Source organism: Cryptomeria japonica, chromosome 10 (assembly GCF_030272615.1).
Source record: "Cryptomeria japonica chromosome 10, Sugi_1.0, whole genome shotgun sequence".
Taxonomy (NCBI): Eukaryota; Viridiplantae; Streptophyta; class Pinopsida; order Cupressales; family Cupressaceae; genus Cryptomeria; species Cryptomeria japonica.
In genome coordinates, this window is record NC_081414.1 from 812982225 (window position 1) to 812998146 (window position 15922).

General features: G+C 36.0%; 1 protein-coding gene across 1 annotated transcript in view; it reads right to left on the minus strand.

The window, feature by feature from the left end:
- The window catches only part of LOC131859305 (uncharacterized), a 46776-nt gene extending 41318 nt beyond the window's left edge, over positions 1-5458 (minus strand). The window contains exons 1-2 of the mRNA XM_059212899.1: positions 5166-5458; positions 4696-4898 (exon numbers count right to left, since the gene is read on the minus strand). Coding sequence (XP_059068882.1) covers positions 4696-4898; positions 5166-5458 — 496 coding nt within the window. The remainder of the gene's footprint in view (positions 1-4695; positions 4899-5165) is intronic.
- Positions 5459-15922: the final 10464 nt, after the last annotated feature.

The following is a 15922-nucleotide window of genomic DNA, read 5'->3' on the forward strand; positions in this document are numbered from 1 at the left end:
CCTAGTGACTCCCTACCTAAGAGAGAGAACGGAAGTCACTAGGATGATTTTCACTTGGGAGAAATTTACATTCAAAAGAGGGGCTTGAATCCACTAGATCCAAATCTAAGGGAAACAAGGATGTGAATTCCAAGTGGATTGCAAGGGTTGAAGTGTGATTTTCCCTCTTTTGTAAATGATAAAGTTGACTTGTTGACCATGTGGAAAAGAGAGAGAAATGAGTGAAATGAGGGGCTACTAGTTCAGGATTGCATTGTAACTTTGCATCTAAGCTAATTAGACTGATACGGATCTGCCCTGCAAATTTGGAGAAAAGTTGTTAGGACCATGGCAGGAATGTACATGATCCTCCACAAAATCTGGAAAACAAAAAGGGTTCTTCCATCTCTACAAATGAATCCCAAGCCTGCAATTATAGTTGTGCACCTAGAACCTACACACATAAAAGAGAGGAAAAGTGAGTTGTGGATAGGGGTTTGCCTTAGTCAAACCTCGATTGAGGAATCAACCTTGAAAGAAAGTAATTGCAAATGCTTGAATTTAAACAATGGAAATGTATACCTTATAGATCTGCAACTTGTTGATGATGATTGCTTTGCTTCTTGAATGTAAATCACAAGTGTTGCATGAAATGTCATGTAACATGATAAAACCCTAACACATACACATGCTTGCAAATGAATGTTGTAATGTTTCTCCCATGGATGAATGAAGAAGACTTGAATGCTTGAATGCTTGAATGCTTGATGATATATATCTTCACCTATGCTTGCTTATCATCCCTTTTCTTGAAATTTACCTCTCATTCCTCCTTATGTAAATGAGAAAACCAACTCCCTTTTATACATGCCTCTTGAAGATTAATTCATCTCATAAAAGGCCAACATTGGGGAGATTTAGGATCCTGAAATGTAGATGGGGCTAGGGGGACCTATCTTGGGCCACCCTAAGAGGGTGGGATAGGGGTGTCACATCCCTATCCAAGGGGGATAGGGGCACCATGCCCTTGTCCTGCCCTATCTTGGGGCCCAAACAAGGTCTTGAGGCTATCTCAAGGCTCAAACATGAAGGGGTCAATGGGTGAAAATGTAGAAATAGGTCCTGGTTGGGGAAGAAGATGTCATCGCCGAAGTGAGGACCTATAATGTGGTTAAAATTGCAAGAGGCACAATTTTATGAGACTACATTTGGGTGTTGATGTTGTGTTTTCATTATTAGAGAGTGGTGTATGTGCGAACAAACAAATTCATTATTAAGTGTGGTGTATTGAGAAGAGATTGGTGAAGGGCAGATAAATGAGCTTAACTAAAACTGTCATCAGGCATTAGCATATGCTAGCTTCGCAGTTTATTCTTTCTAGATTGTAGTTCGATCATTATTATAAGGTAGTGAACCTGAGAGTTGGAGCCTTTTGGGTCATTGTAACTTGAAAAATGAGCTCTAGGCAGTGTGTCTAAATCCATGTACATTCCCCATTATAATATTTACACATACTACTGCAGAGTATCATCTTATTGTGGGTAAGTTTCCACCATGGTTTTTCCCTTAACCGATTTTTCCGTGTCAAAAATATTGTCGTTATGTGTATTTATATTATTGTTGTTATCTTTCTTTTTCATGTCGTTGATCAGATCTGAGATTGTGCTTAATTGGTTTAAACCAATGCAAACTTATTAAACTTCCCCCCCTCTCAATTTTCCTTACTTGTTATTGCCAACACATTAAGCCCAAGTTGTGGATTGTCTTGCAGAACATCAGGAGTGAGTGAAGTCTATCTTTGATAAGAAGTAAAGATCAAGAGATTTCAAAGTTAGCGATCTCGTCCTTCTCTAGGATAAGAGATGTGAGCCAAAAGGAATGCATAAGAAATTTGAATCCTTGTGGACTGGTCCCTTTACAATCATTCAAAAGTGCGGAGAATCTAGTTATGTTTTAGCATATCAGAATGGTACCCCATTTTATTTACCCCACAATGGGCACCATCGCAAGTTGATAACTCAATGAAGTTTCAAATACCTTTGTAAAGAATTGTATAGTTTTTCCTTTGAGTCTTTTGTCTTTTCTTTTCTTTTTGTTTTGTTTTAGTCCCTTGACTCTATGTCCTATTGGATTATCAGAAGGCACTAGAGATTTGAGGTTCTACACCTTCGAAATCATTCTTGTGATCGATTAAGAAGATGTTCCCCAGTTAGAGCCAGCTGTTGTCCTCATTTTCATTTTTGTAAAAATAGGACAACCCCATTAATTTTTCATAATTTGCCCTCTTTTCCTTCATAGTCAAGAAAGTGAGACATTTTGGTCATCTCACTTGTCATTGAATATGCATTATTCGGTGTTGGAATTACCTCATTAAGTTAAAATTTTGAAATTTTAACTTAAAAAATGATCTTCTGTGTTTTAGTGTAAAATCGGGTTTTAACTCCGATTTTGCATTCATTTGGGTTTATTAGTGTAAAATCGGGCTTTAACTCCGATTCTACACTTCATTATCAATTTAATTGTAAATCAGACCTAGAGGTCCGATTTACACCTTTTTGGCCATTCAAGTGCAAATTAGACCTATAGGTCCGATTTACATCATTAATATGTACAATTTGTATTTATGATTTTGAAGTTTGTTTTTTATCGAGTTTATTTTACTTTTCTTATTTCTCTATACTGACCCTATTTATCCTTATTGTTGTTTTGTTTGAAGAGGATTTTGGAGCGTATCAATTGGAGGAGCCTGATTTAGCAAAGTCAATTTTGGTTTATCATGGTATGTATTATCTAAGATTTTGAGTTGCGTTATTCTCATGCCCTAGTTATCAGTTTGTATACCCAACACATATCAAGGGTTTCCTCGATATATGTTGGATTACAAATCTGATTTTTAACTTTAAAGTTATGTATCCTAGAGGTGACAGGACTAGTCTATCACACACCATGGAATGCTTCATGGTTGTGATAAACTTATAAGGCACTGAGAGGGGGGCTTGAATCAGTGCAAGCAAAAACAATATAAATCTGATCACCACTTTAACCAACTTGAAAGTCAATATGCATGCAAGAAATATAACCACATAAACAAACACCCAATAAAGCATGCAACTCATAACACAATATTTTCATGTGGAAACCAAATGGGAAAAACCATGGTGGGAATTAGTACCCACAAAGATCAACTATCCGCAATATAGAGATCTGACTAGTTAAGGTCTTACAATCACCCTGTTAGGGGTACACCTGGTTAAGAGAGACTTAGCTCAGTTAAGAGACATTATAATAAGGCCTGTTAGGAGCTACCTAGCTATGGTATTTCAAAACACAAGATAATGTGTCACCTGGTTAGAGGACTTAAAGCTTCGGACCTGTTAGGATCCTACCACACCCTGTTAGGAGTGACCTTGTTAGAGGATTTTATCTTGCTGCAACTGTTAGGGAACAACAAGTTTAACTGATCTACATATAACACCTATGTGACTAATTATATCCACTTCAATTCTACTTATAACACTGACTAAACATCAATACAAAGCTTCACCTTCCACTGCACAATCAAATTCTCATTCCAGATCCTTCATTGATACAACATCACACAATATTCATGTTTTTATAGACAACTTTGTTAAGTCGGCTAATACCCTTGGAACAATTTCCTAGGTTCAATGTATCTGGTCAATCTTTCTCATTACACTTTACTCATATTGGCCACATAATTCATAAAATATTATGTCTATCGGTTTACCAATCTAAGTAACTCTACTCTATCGGTTAACTGTTCTTCCTAGCTAACTGCTTAGTACATGATAACTCGCTCATTCCATTGAATCTGTTGATGTGGTTCCATTCATACACTCATGTCAATGTCATGAACATACATTGCAAACCACAATACTTAAATCTTTACTGATTGTCTATACCGGTGGCTTGAACATAGCATTGGTCCTATTTACCGGTTTGCTGTCATGTTTATTGGTTCACTGTTTAACTGCTTCCACTATAGGTTAGGCTTTACCTATTGGAATAAATGAATTAGATGACTAACAAAACATGGTTTCCATCATTGGAAACACAAAACAAGTCATCAATCAACCTATTACATCATATCATCATCAAGCCAACAATATCCCCCTTTGGCATTGATGGCAACACTTAGGAAAAATTTGTCAACTAGTGTCACATTACAAAAATTATGACTCAAATACATACATCCCCCTTAGAAATTACATGCTATTACAAATTTTTAACTGACCAATACTACTCCCCCTTTGACAACAATGACAAAGGTAAGCAAATACATCAAAAACATGAGCACAATATATCAAAATTTGCATTACCAAAATATATAGGAGTTCAAAAGTTTACAATAATTACATTTTGAGAAAAATGTCTACAAAATTAGACTTCAAAACTTTCAAATCATTTTCCCAAGTCTCCAAAAGAGTAGATGTAATCTCTACATGTGTTTGGATCTGGTATGTAGGTTCCTCCATAGCATCAAGTGTGCTCATCTTCGGTGTAGCCAAAATTGCCTTTGTTTCCTTATAACCTCTCTGCAAAATTTGTAACTTGGGGACTAAGTGAGTTTGTAACTCCTACAATGATGATGTCCTCTTTACTTGCTCTACCTCATATGCATTAAGCTTCTATAGTATGCTAATAACCGCTCTACCAAAAATAATGAAAATTTGCAAATAGTAAACAATATTTTACCTTTGCTCCATAATGCTTCCTTAATCTGCTCTAAGTTCATAGCAAGACCTACTCTATCTCTATCATTTTCCTTCATCAATTGTTCAATTCTCCTCTTTTTATATTCCTTTTCCACATTCTTGATAGAAGCCTCTTCAAGACTCTTCATCTGCTCACCTAATGATGTAACCAAATGTTCCAGTTTGTCAATAGGTGTAGGAAGACTGTCAATATCAGTCTATGGTAGTATACTGGAAAGTATATCTATTGCACTTTGAATAGTTTGAGCTTCTTTTCTCTTTTCTTTAATAATATTTTCATGTGCCTTAGATTGCATAGCAGATGCAATCTCCATCAGGTCAGTAGTACTTAGCATGTCCATATTGATTGGTCCTTGAATACTCACAGTGTCATGATCCTCATCATCATCAATTATCTTCTTTTATGTCAGTGACTAGGGTGTCACTTTCTGCTCTTGCTTCTCTTTCTACATTTCTTCTTCCTTCTGCATCTCTATATCCTTCTTCGGTGCTTTATTTTCTACATTCTTCTTTGTTTTCTCTTTATCTTTCTCCTCTTCCTTTTCCTTGTCCCTCACTGGTGGTGCAGTGGTTTGCACATATTCTATTTGTGTAATCAGTAGTGACTCTATCATTTCTTCATCTATCTTTTCTTCATCTTTCTTCTCTGTTTCTATTTTCTCTTCACCTGTATTGGTTGAAGTAGCCCCTGATAACATAGTCTCTTTATCAAGGATAATGATTGGATCTTTCTTAGCATCCATGTCAACAAAAACAATCTCATCCGGTATAATGCTATTAAAGTTCAAATTGTCAGGTAGATCTTATCCCTTTAATCTCTCTGGTTATTCTTCTTCTTTAGGAATAAGTCCTAAAAATTTCTTCAGAATTTTCTCAGCTTCAGCATGTACAGAATAAGATTCACCAACTAACAATCTTGTCAACCTTTCTTTGTAATAAATAATGCCCTTGTCTTAGAAATAATTTCTTGAATATCCTCCCTAGAGGTTTCCATTTGCAAGTGCATCAATACAAACTCAATTAATTATTTGTCCTGCTTTATAACAGTCTTCCATCTTGCTTCCAATTTATTATACAAAGAAACAGGAATCAAGCCTTGCAACTTAATCAATTCTTTATTATACTTTTTCATAAACCAAACAATGGTATCTTCAATTTTCATTTGCTCATCTTCACCAAAATTGTTATAGTGTCTCTTTACATCAGTCAAAATACCATACTTTCTTATTCTCTCCAAAATATTTTCAAGTGAGGTGAGTTTACTTACCAGTTTCTTTACAAATTTAATAGTAGGAGATCCAACCACTTTGGATTTCTTCCCATTGGATCTTATTTCCTTCTTTTCACCTTCATAATATGTATCTCTTCCTCAATAGTCTCAAGAGTCCTTTGTGCTTGTTGTTTCTTCCTTTTTCTAGTGGCTACTGGTGCTGGTAGCTTGATTTATTTACCCTTCCTTTGATTTGAATCTTAGGAGTAGGAGGGAGCTTCTCCCTGACAACTATACTCCTTATCTGTCTGTCGGTGGGTGTACTAGATGTTCCGGCCTTCTTAGCTTCAAACTTATCTCTTTCCTCATGAATCATTTCCTTAGTAAATCCCTATGAAACAACAAATTCTTCAACCTCTTTTCTAACTTTCTTAGCAATAACAAGTTTGGCCAACTCTGAATGTACCTTAATATATTTCTCTTTAAAGGTTCCAAACCTAGTTGCACTTGGATCTACCAGTGTAGATAGAAGATGATCAGCATAGGCAATCAAAAGATCAGCTTCTACCTCATAACCCATGGGCATCACCCATGATGTCCTAGGTTCTACTACCTATTTTACATGTGTCTATATCAACCATGAAATAGATAGAATCTTCATACCTTTTAACAACATTCTTTGGTATCCTTTGTCTAGCATGCATCCTCTTTTTTAAGTCTTTGAAATAAGCCCAAAATATCTTTGTGAAATCATTTCCAAGCATTTTAATGTTGTTCTTTATTTGTAACATCATCGGTGTATCCTTTGACCACTAAATATCACTGATACTAAGAAAGAAGTTCTAGAAGTAGAAAAACAAACCAATGATCAGCTATCCAAACTTGAATTTCTATCTCTTATCCTTCTTGATAGATTCAAGGTTCAATACCAATTGGGTTCTCAAAGCTTCTACAAGATCATAGTTGACATTTTCCTTCAACATTCGGTAGGCTATGTGGATTGCAACTTCGGGAATGCTATTTGTTTTTCTTGAGTGATAAACTTTGTGTCCAATGACCATAGATGCATACTTTACTTTAGGATCATCAATCTCATTTATTTTCATTGCATGACCATCCCATTTAGATTTTGTCAATCAAGTAACTTCATCCTTCGGGATTGTTCTCAACATAGGAACTTCATCGATTGCCCACAATTTAGTGACAACATGAATAGATTTCTTTGTAATCTTATGTGGTTGATCCAACCACATAAATGGATCATGTATCCTACTCAAAACATATATGATATGGTCTTCTTTAAATTCATCAAGAAAATTCATAGCATGATGAAAACCTTTATCAGTAATTGTTGGCTTGATGATGATTGTAATGAATGACTTCATATGTTGTCATTGATGGAACTTGTACACACACATATGTTTACATTGACTATCGGTATTACTTCTAAAGACAACTTGTCTTGCAACCAATAATAGAAGTTTAAATTATGGTGATGTCAAACTGATACATGGTGTTAACTGGTATATGCAGGAAATTACTTGACATCAACCCAAAGATCTAGTGGAGATTATCAGAGAAGAAATGGAGGACAATCAGTTTATATGTTGACATAGATTAATTCTAACTAGTATTGGTGTTCCAACTAGTATTTGTTGATTGTGTGATGAGTTATCACCGGTCGTGATGAGTTATCCTAGCCAACAAATTTTGGCAGTAATTTGTAATGAGTTATGTTTGATTGTCCGGATACACGGCACCTAGGAAATTGTGATATAATTTCCAAGCCAACATAAAATCTAGATGTCTATATAATGGCATTATGATGAACTATTTTGTATGATGAGAGAAGGAGATATGTTTGATGAAAGTGTTAAGATGCAAAATATGTTGGTAATGTTGTTTTGAGTGTGCAAAAGAGGATCTATTCAAGCAAGTTGTGCTACTTCTAGATCACACTACCTGTTGTTTTATAATCACTACAACAGTCAGATCCCCTAACCAAGTAAGTTCTAACAAGCTTCATTGTACAAATCCTCTAACCAGGTGATCCATTAGTTTTGATTCAGAAATCCTCTACCGAGGTTACTCCTAATAGGGTACTACCTTTAACAGGGTATAGATTGTTATAGAGCTTTGGTATCTTTAACAAGATTCTCTCCTAGCAAAGCATTTTTGTAGACCTTAACTGACCAATTACCTATTACTGCAGATAGTTAACTTGTGAGTCCCATCTCACCATGGGTTTTCCCATTTGGGTTTTCCATGTATAAACACTTGTGTTATGGTGGATGTTTTACTTATTGTGGATGCATTTATATCATTTTGGATTACATGCATAGTGTTTGGTAAATGTTAACTATATCTATCGATCAGTGTTTAAAGTAGTATTCTTTTTGGTGTCATTGATTCATCCCCCCTCTTGGTGCTTTATAAGTCTATCCATAAGCATTATGAATTGATCGTTTATCATTCCTTGTTCGTCACATAGTGTTTGGTATTGATTAAAGATTTCAAAAGTTCCTAAATCTCCTAGCTTGCAATGAATATAGGATCTAATATCTTCAACATGCAACACACCATAAGGTACACAGGATAGGGCTCTAGCTGGATCGGTTTCAATCGACTTATGTGGATGCCTCTTGAATTCCAGTTGAGGCCTTTCAATAACATCTACAAAGTGTGGTGTATCCATTAAAAAATATCAAACACAGAATTGGATCACAGAAGAATACCTTTCAACTTGTTTGCAGCTAGGGTTTCTAAACCAAATGCACTTTCATCGATTCACTTCTTCACAGATATCCTCAATCCATTATCAAATTTACTAAGGCAATAATCAATAGCTCTTCAGTGCTTCAGTCACTCTTCAATGCTTCAATCCCTCTTCAATGCTTCAGTTGCTCTCCAAATTCTCTTGAGAATGCAAAGGTAACAAATGAAACTTGTAAAACACTTTTATTTACCTTTTACACACTGCATTAAATGCAATACCGATTGAACTTACCCTAATCACCATTAAACCCTAAAACTTGTTACTGCTTCTCATAACACATCCAATATACTTGTTATATCACAAAAACTATTCATAACATCATAATTCATCAAGATATGCAAATTTGACTTACTGTGCACCATATAGGGGGTCTGGAAAGGGATCTAACAATAAGCTCCCTCTAAGATTTATACACAACTTATTTTGTCAGTGAGGGATTCTCCACATTAGGTGAAGAATTAGAATATTCTAATGGTTTCTCCTCACTCTTCTTCCTCCAAATCTTGTTCATCTCAGCCCTAGTCTCTTCCACATCAACTTTCTTCTTACCTTTCTGGTCAACAAACTGATTAACTGATTTGATCATTTTTGCTCTGCAAACTTTGCAAGGTGTCTCATTTTGTGAAAATGAAAACAAGCCACTCCAGATGCCCTCTACGGTCTAGCATTGCATCTTCCAGTTCTTCTTCTATAATTCATAGCTACATGTCCATAGTTGTGATAGATTGAACAAGTCAAATTCTATCTATACTCCATTTCATAAGGACTAAACTGATTCACATAAGGTCTCTGCCAAGTAGGGTTTCTCCAGTCATTAAAATATCTATGCCATTCACAATTAGGTCTTTGATTCATGTAAGATCTCTGATTTTTCATTCCAGACCTGCACTCAATATCTCTATGCCCGTGCTTGTTGCAATTATAGCAATAACCATTAAAAGTGCTAGGCATATATCCATCATTGTTAGACACAATGTACCACTGAGAGGGGTGAATCAGTGGTTCTTAAACTTTTCCCTTTAACTGTCCTATGTGAGTATACCGGTTATCAGATATAACTCAATGTAGACTTACTAGTTAGTGGAGAGACTAATCACAAATGCATTCACACAAAAGGGATATCACATAAACACCAGCATATACAAGGAAAACCCAAGATGGGAAAAACCTCGGTGAGAAATGCTGCTAGAGACTACTGCTCCAATCCAACCTCACAATGAATCTTTGATTATAGTGTTTAGGGCACTAACCCAAGGAGCTACAACCCTCGATTTTAGGGCACCAACCCAAGGAGCTACAACCCTTGCACCAAGCTATAACTCAGTGAATACAAAACATAATCATTTACAAATTAATAACCTTGTTACAAATGGATTTTATAACTCTTCTGCAAATATCACTACTGGATATCTTGTCTAGTTTCACTGTCGGTTCTCTACCTCACCCACTCATTGTTGCAATCTTATCTCTTGCTGCAACCTTATTGGTTCTGCCTCTTCTCCTCCTCTGTTGGTTCTCTCTGCTGGTTGTATCTTCTCTCAAATGCTTTGCTTCTCTCCACCACCAGTCCTGATAACTCAGTCAGATATCTACCATCTGATTCTTATCAGTCCTCATCTTCCCTTCTCTGCAATCTGCTATGGCTCTTCTCTACCAGTTTAGTCACCACCAGTTTCCTCCTCTATCAGACTCAATGGCCGACTACCAATTGCCTCACTCCTACTAGTTGAACTCTTCAACCTAATTCTCTCTCAAACTCAGTCTCTCCTCTGACTCTCGATGAGCACTTGACTGATTTTCACTCTTTTGCATTAGTAGAACTCTCTACTTCAGCAACCTGATCAATATCTTTCCCTCGTATATATATAGCCAAATTTTCCTACCAAGAGATGAGTTTGAACATGGCATGGTTAGGGTTTCTTCCACTGATCATGAGGCACATCGAATCCAATCAGATCTCATTCAATATGATCTCCAAGGCAACTATCTGCACATCACCACCATTCACATGCCTTCCAATACACGTTTTCTATTTTTAACACTCTTTTCTTTCATTGAATTTGGCTTTAAATAGTTTCTCCACTACCAAATATTTCTTCCTTAGGTTCTCTGGGGGCTTCTAGAAGTGCTTTAGCATATGTTTCAATTATATGATCATCTGTTTCATAGCCCATCTTGGTTACCCAAACTATCCTGGGGATGACTGCTTCCATCCAAATTTCATCCTTCTTGATTATGAAGCATATTTCATCTTTGTATTTGTTAACAATCTTTTGTGACAACCTAATTCTTTTCTTCATTTTGGTTTTTAATGCTTGAAAGAAGTCATGAATATTGTTTTCCTTGTTTTCTCCTATGTTATTGAATAGTTCTGTTAATTGTTTATCTACCGGTATATCATATCCAAGTTCTTTGTAGACTATACCGGGAACCTGTTTGGTTATATGTAGCATCAGACATACTAACAAATTTCCAAACTTGAAAGTTCCTTTCTTATCCTTCTCAATCTTTCCAAGGTTGTCAATTAACTCATCCTTTAACCACTCACATATATCAATCTTTGCATTATCTGTGACCATATCGTAAGCACTCTTAATGCATAAACATGAAACTAAATTGAGTCTATTTGCATGAGTAGCTTTATACCCTAATATCATGCTGATAAATCTCACATTAATGTTTGTTACATCATTAAATGTTAGGGACCTTTTGTCGAATGTTACACCAGTTAGGTTTGTAACTAGGTCATTAGATACCTTCGTGGTTTTCTCTTGCCTTTTATCGGTGGTCGGTAACCTTGTGATAGCTTTCACAACTTCCTTAGTGATTTTGTGGACTACATCTAACCAAAAAAATTCACCATGTACCCTGCTTAAGACTATCCTAATCACATCCTTAGGGAATTCATGAATGCTAAGGATCTCCATAAATCCTAGGGTTTCAATGGTCTTGTGTTCATCTTTTACATTGTCAGTTTTATCACATATCACAGTTTTAAATATGGTTTTAATCTCTTCATCCCCTAGTTCCTCAATGTTGTAGTGGATGTACATTCTGGGGTCTTCAACATAAACAACTCCCTTGGGAATTTGAGAAAAATCACCTAAGGTATCATCTTTCTTCGCTACCTCAGGAACTAACTGAAATACGGGCCTAGGTCTTTTTATCACTTCGACAATAGTAGGGTTTTCTATATATTCAATTGCAGAGGTGGATGCCATGATTAAATAACTTTTACTACCTTTAGGATGGATGATTGCTTGGAGTGTTCTTGCCTCTTGCTCGAAATGCCTTAGCTCAAAATCTTCGCGCTCTTCGTAGGTTACAAATCTCGGTGAAATGGAATGGAGCCAAAACCTCAATTTTATAGTGTCTTTTTGCCATCTACCACATTAAATGCATGCCAGCTAAGTATTCTCTTAGCATTGTCTGTCGGTAAAAAGTAATTTTCAACTTCTTATCTCTAACCGAGGGAATAATAGCACATGTGTCATTAGATTCCCAAACCCTCAAGGAAACTTTCTTCAATTAGATGAAGAGCTTCCTACCGGTGGAGCACTGCTATGTCCTATCAGTGAAGCATCACTCTGTCCTACCGGTGAAGTATTGATTTGTTCTACCAGTAGAGGAGTATTCCCAATATTTAGATCAGCTTTTCTAATCCATTGTTTTGAGAATTCTTGCTTAGCCTCTTCAACTTTTTCTTTACCTTTCAAGCTAGAACTTTTGTTGTCTACCGGTGTTCCTTTACTTCTACAAAATTTTACAATATGCCCAATCTTGTTACATGCATAACAAGTTACATTATTCTTCTGAATAGCTTTCCCATAACCTATATCGGTTTGTGTTCTGCATTGATTAGATAAATGTCCAAATCTTCCACAAACATAACATCTCACATTCATTCTGCAATTTTCAGAGTTGTGACCAACTTTGTTGCATTTAGAAAATTGACCGGTGGGTGTGTTGATATTATGATAATTTATAGATCTACATTCATTTGCTCTATGACCATACTTATTATAGTTAAAGCATTTTCCATTGAATTTATAAGCATTAGGTTGTCTTACCGATTTGCTGTGATCTTGAGTATTTGTAGTACCGGAGCTTTCACCAACTTCAAAGCCAATTCCAGAAGTGTCACCTTTAGGTTTTTGATTCTTGAGCAAGGTGCCAAGTTCCTCTGAGCTTTTCTTGAATTTTTCTTTATGTTGATTTGCAGTTTCTAGTTCTCTTTCTAAGATTGCAAGGTTGCCATCAATGACAAAACCTTCAATCACATACAATGTCTCATTGGATTGTGTATATGCCAACAATCTCCCCCTTTGGCATTGATGGAAATACTCATGAGAAATTTCAAAAATGTATCCAAAAATGTGAAGTCCAAAAATGTTACCAAAAATGTGTGTGGTGCCAAGTTCCTATGAGCTTTTCTTGAATTTTTCTTTATGTTGATTTGCAGTTTCTAGTTCTCTTTCTAAGACTTCTTTTTGTCTCATCAATTCATTTGATTCATTCAGAGTATGCATCAGATCTGTCTTCAACATGTCATTTTCATAGCTAAGTCTTGTGTTCTCATTTGCTGCATCACTTAGTCTTCTGGTCAACTCTTCTTCATTCTTCTTCCTATCCTTAATCTCTTTACAAAATCTCATAGTCATATCCTGCATCTCATTCTTTGTTGTCATGTTCTCTTGTTTCAACTTGCTTATCATATCATTAAGTGATTCCTTTTCATCATTCTCATTTTGCAATTTTTCACAAAGTTCTCTTCTCTTATTTCTTGCAACAGTAAAATTTTCTTGAAGTGCCTGAATGATATCCTGAGCTGCCCTTAAATCATCTTCTAGTTTGATATTTTTCAATTTCTCTGCATCATATTCTGAAAGAGCTCCTTCATGTTGCTTCATCAAATTCTCCATCTTTACCGGTTTCAAGATCTTCCTCAAGCTGTTAGGCTTCTGAAAATAGAGGACCAGGCTCTGATACCAATTGTTAGGAATCCCACAAATACTTTGAGGGTGGGGTGAATCAGTATCTAACCGGTGAGTAGAATTTCTTGAATTAAAATAGACAGAACATATTATAACAGTGTACCGGTATGCATGAAATAATGCAATAAACATAATTAAGAACATCCACATGAAAAGCACACCATAGCACAAGGTTTTAACAAGGAAACCCGGTGTGGGAAAAACCTTTGTGGGATTTGTGACCCACAATATTCACTCACTAGCTAATAAGAGAATATTACTTAAAATAAGGGCCTGGACATGCAGGAAGGCCAGTTGCCTAGAGCTCACTGCTCAATGGGAAGTCACACTGACTTACAATGAGGATTATACAAATCCAATATCTTGTACTGCTTTACAATAGCATCTATAATGCCTGATCCAGTACCAGTTGCTGCTTTGCTTCTTACATAAACCCTTAGCCTATATTTCGCATAATAGGTCTGCCTAATATTTTTCCTTAATGCTTCCTCACATATTACAAATGTCTACAATGATCTCTTTTATATATAAGAGTCATTTTACAATTTGCCAAGTCAGCTTACAAATTTTTTACAATAATAAATAAAATATAATATGCCAAAATTCTATCGGCCTTTGTGCCGGTATACTTCTTTTCTTTGTGCTAGTGCCAGTGTCCTGAGTGCCGGTGTAGAGTGTGATCTGTTGATGCCGGTATAATGCCTTTGCTAGTGCCATAGGATTACAAGGTTGCCATCAATGGAAAAACCTTCAATCACATACAATGTCTCATTGGAGTGTGTATATGCCAACAATCTCCCCCTTTGGCATTGATGGCAACACTCATGAGAAATTTCAAAAATGTATCCAAAAATGTGAAGTCCAAAAATGTTACCAAAAATGTGTGTGGTGCCAAGTTCCTCTGAGCTTTTCTTGAATTTTTCTTTATGTTGATTTGCAGTTTCTAGTTCTCTTTCTCAGACTTCTTTTTGTCTCATCAATTCATTTGATTCATTCAGAGTATGCATCAGATCTATCTTCAACATGTCATTTTCATAGCTAAGTCTTTTGTTCTCATTTGCTGCATCACTTAGTCTTCTGGTCAATTCTTCTTCATTCTTCTTCCTATCCTCAATCTCTTTACAAAATCTCATAGTCATATCCTGCATCTCATTCTTTGTTGTCATGTTCTCTTGTTTCAACTTGCTTATCATATCATTAAGTGACTCCTTTTCATCATTATTGTTTTGCAATTTTTCACAAAGTTCTCTTCTCTTATTTCTTGCAATAGTAAAATTTTCTTGAAGTGCCTGAGTGATATCCTGAGCTGCCCTTAAATCATCTTCTAGTTTGATATTTTCCAATTTCTCTACATCATAGTCTGAAAGAGCTCCTTCAAGTTGCTTCATCAGATTCTCCATCTTTACCGGTGTCAAGATCTTCCTCAAGTTGTTAGGCTTCTGAAAATAGAGGACCAGGCTCTGATACCAATTGTTAGGAATCCCACAGATACTTTGAGGGTGGGGTGAATCAGTATCTAACTGGTGAGTAGAATTTCTTGAATTAAAATAGACAGAACATATTATAATAGTGTATCGGTATGCATGAAATAATGCAATAAACAGAATTAAGAACATCCACATGAAAAGCACATCATAGCACAAGGTTTTAACAAGGAAACCTGGTGTGGGAAAAACCTTTGTGGGATTTGTGACCCACAATATTCACTCACTGGCTAATAAGAGAATATTACCTACAATAGGGGCCTGCACATGCAGGAAGGCCAGCTACCTAGAGCTCACTACTCAATGGGAAGTCACACTGACTTACAATGAGGATTATACAAATCCAATATCTTGTACTACTTTACAATAGCATCTATAATGCCTGATCCAGTACCGGTTGCTGCTCTGCTTCTTACATAAACCCTTAGCCTATATTTTGCATAATAGGTCTGCCTAATATTTTTCCTTAATGCTTCCTCACATATTACAAATGTCTACAATGATCTCTTTTATATATAAGAGTCATTTTACAATTTACCAAGTCGGCTTACAAAGTTTTTACAATAATAAATAAAATATAATATACCAAAATTCTATCGGCCTTTGTGCCGGTATACTTCTTTTCTTTGTGCTAGTGCGGGTGTCCTGAGTACCAGTGTAGAGTGTGATCTGTTGATGCCGGTATAATGCCTTTGCTAGTGCCATAGGATTGCAAGGTTTCCATCAATGACAAAACCTTCAAT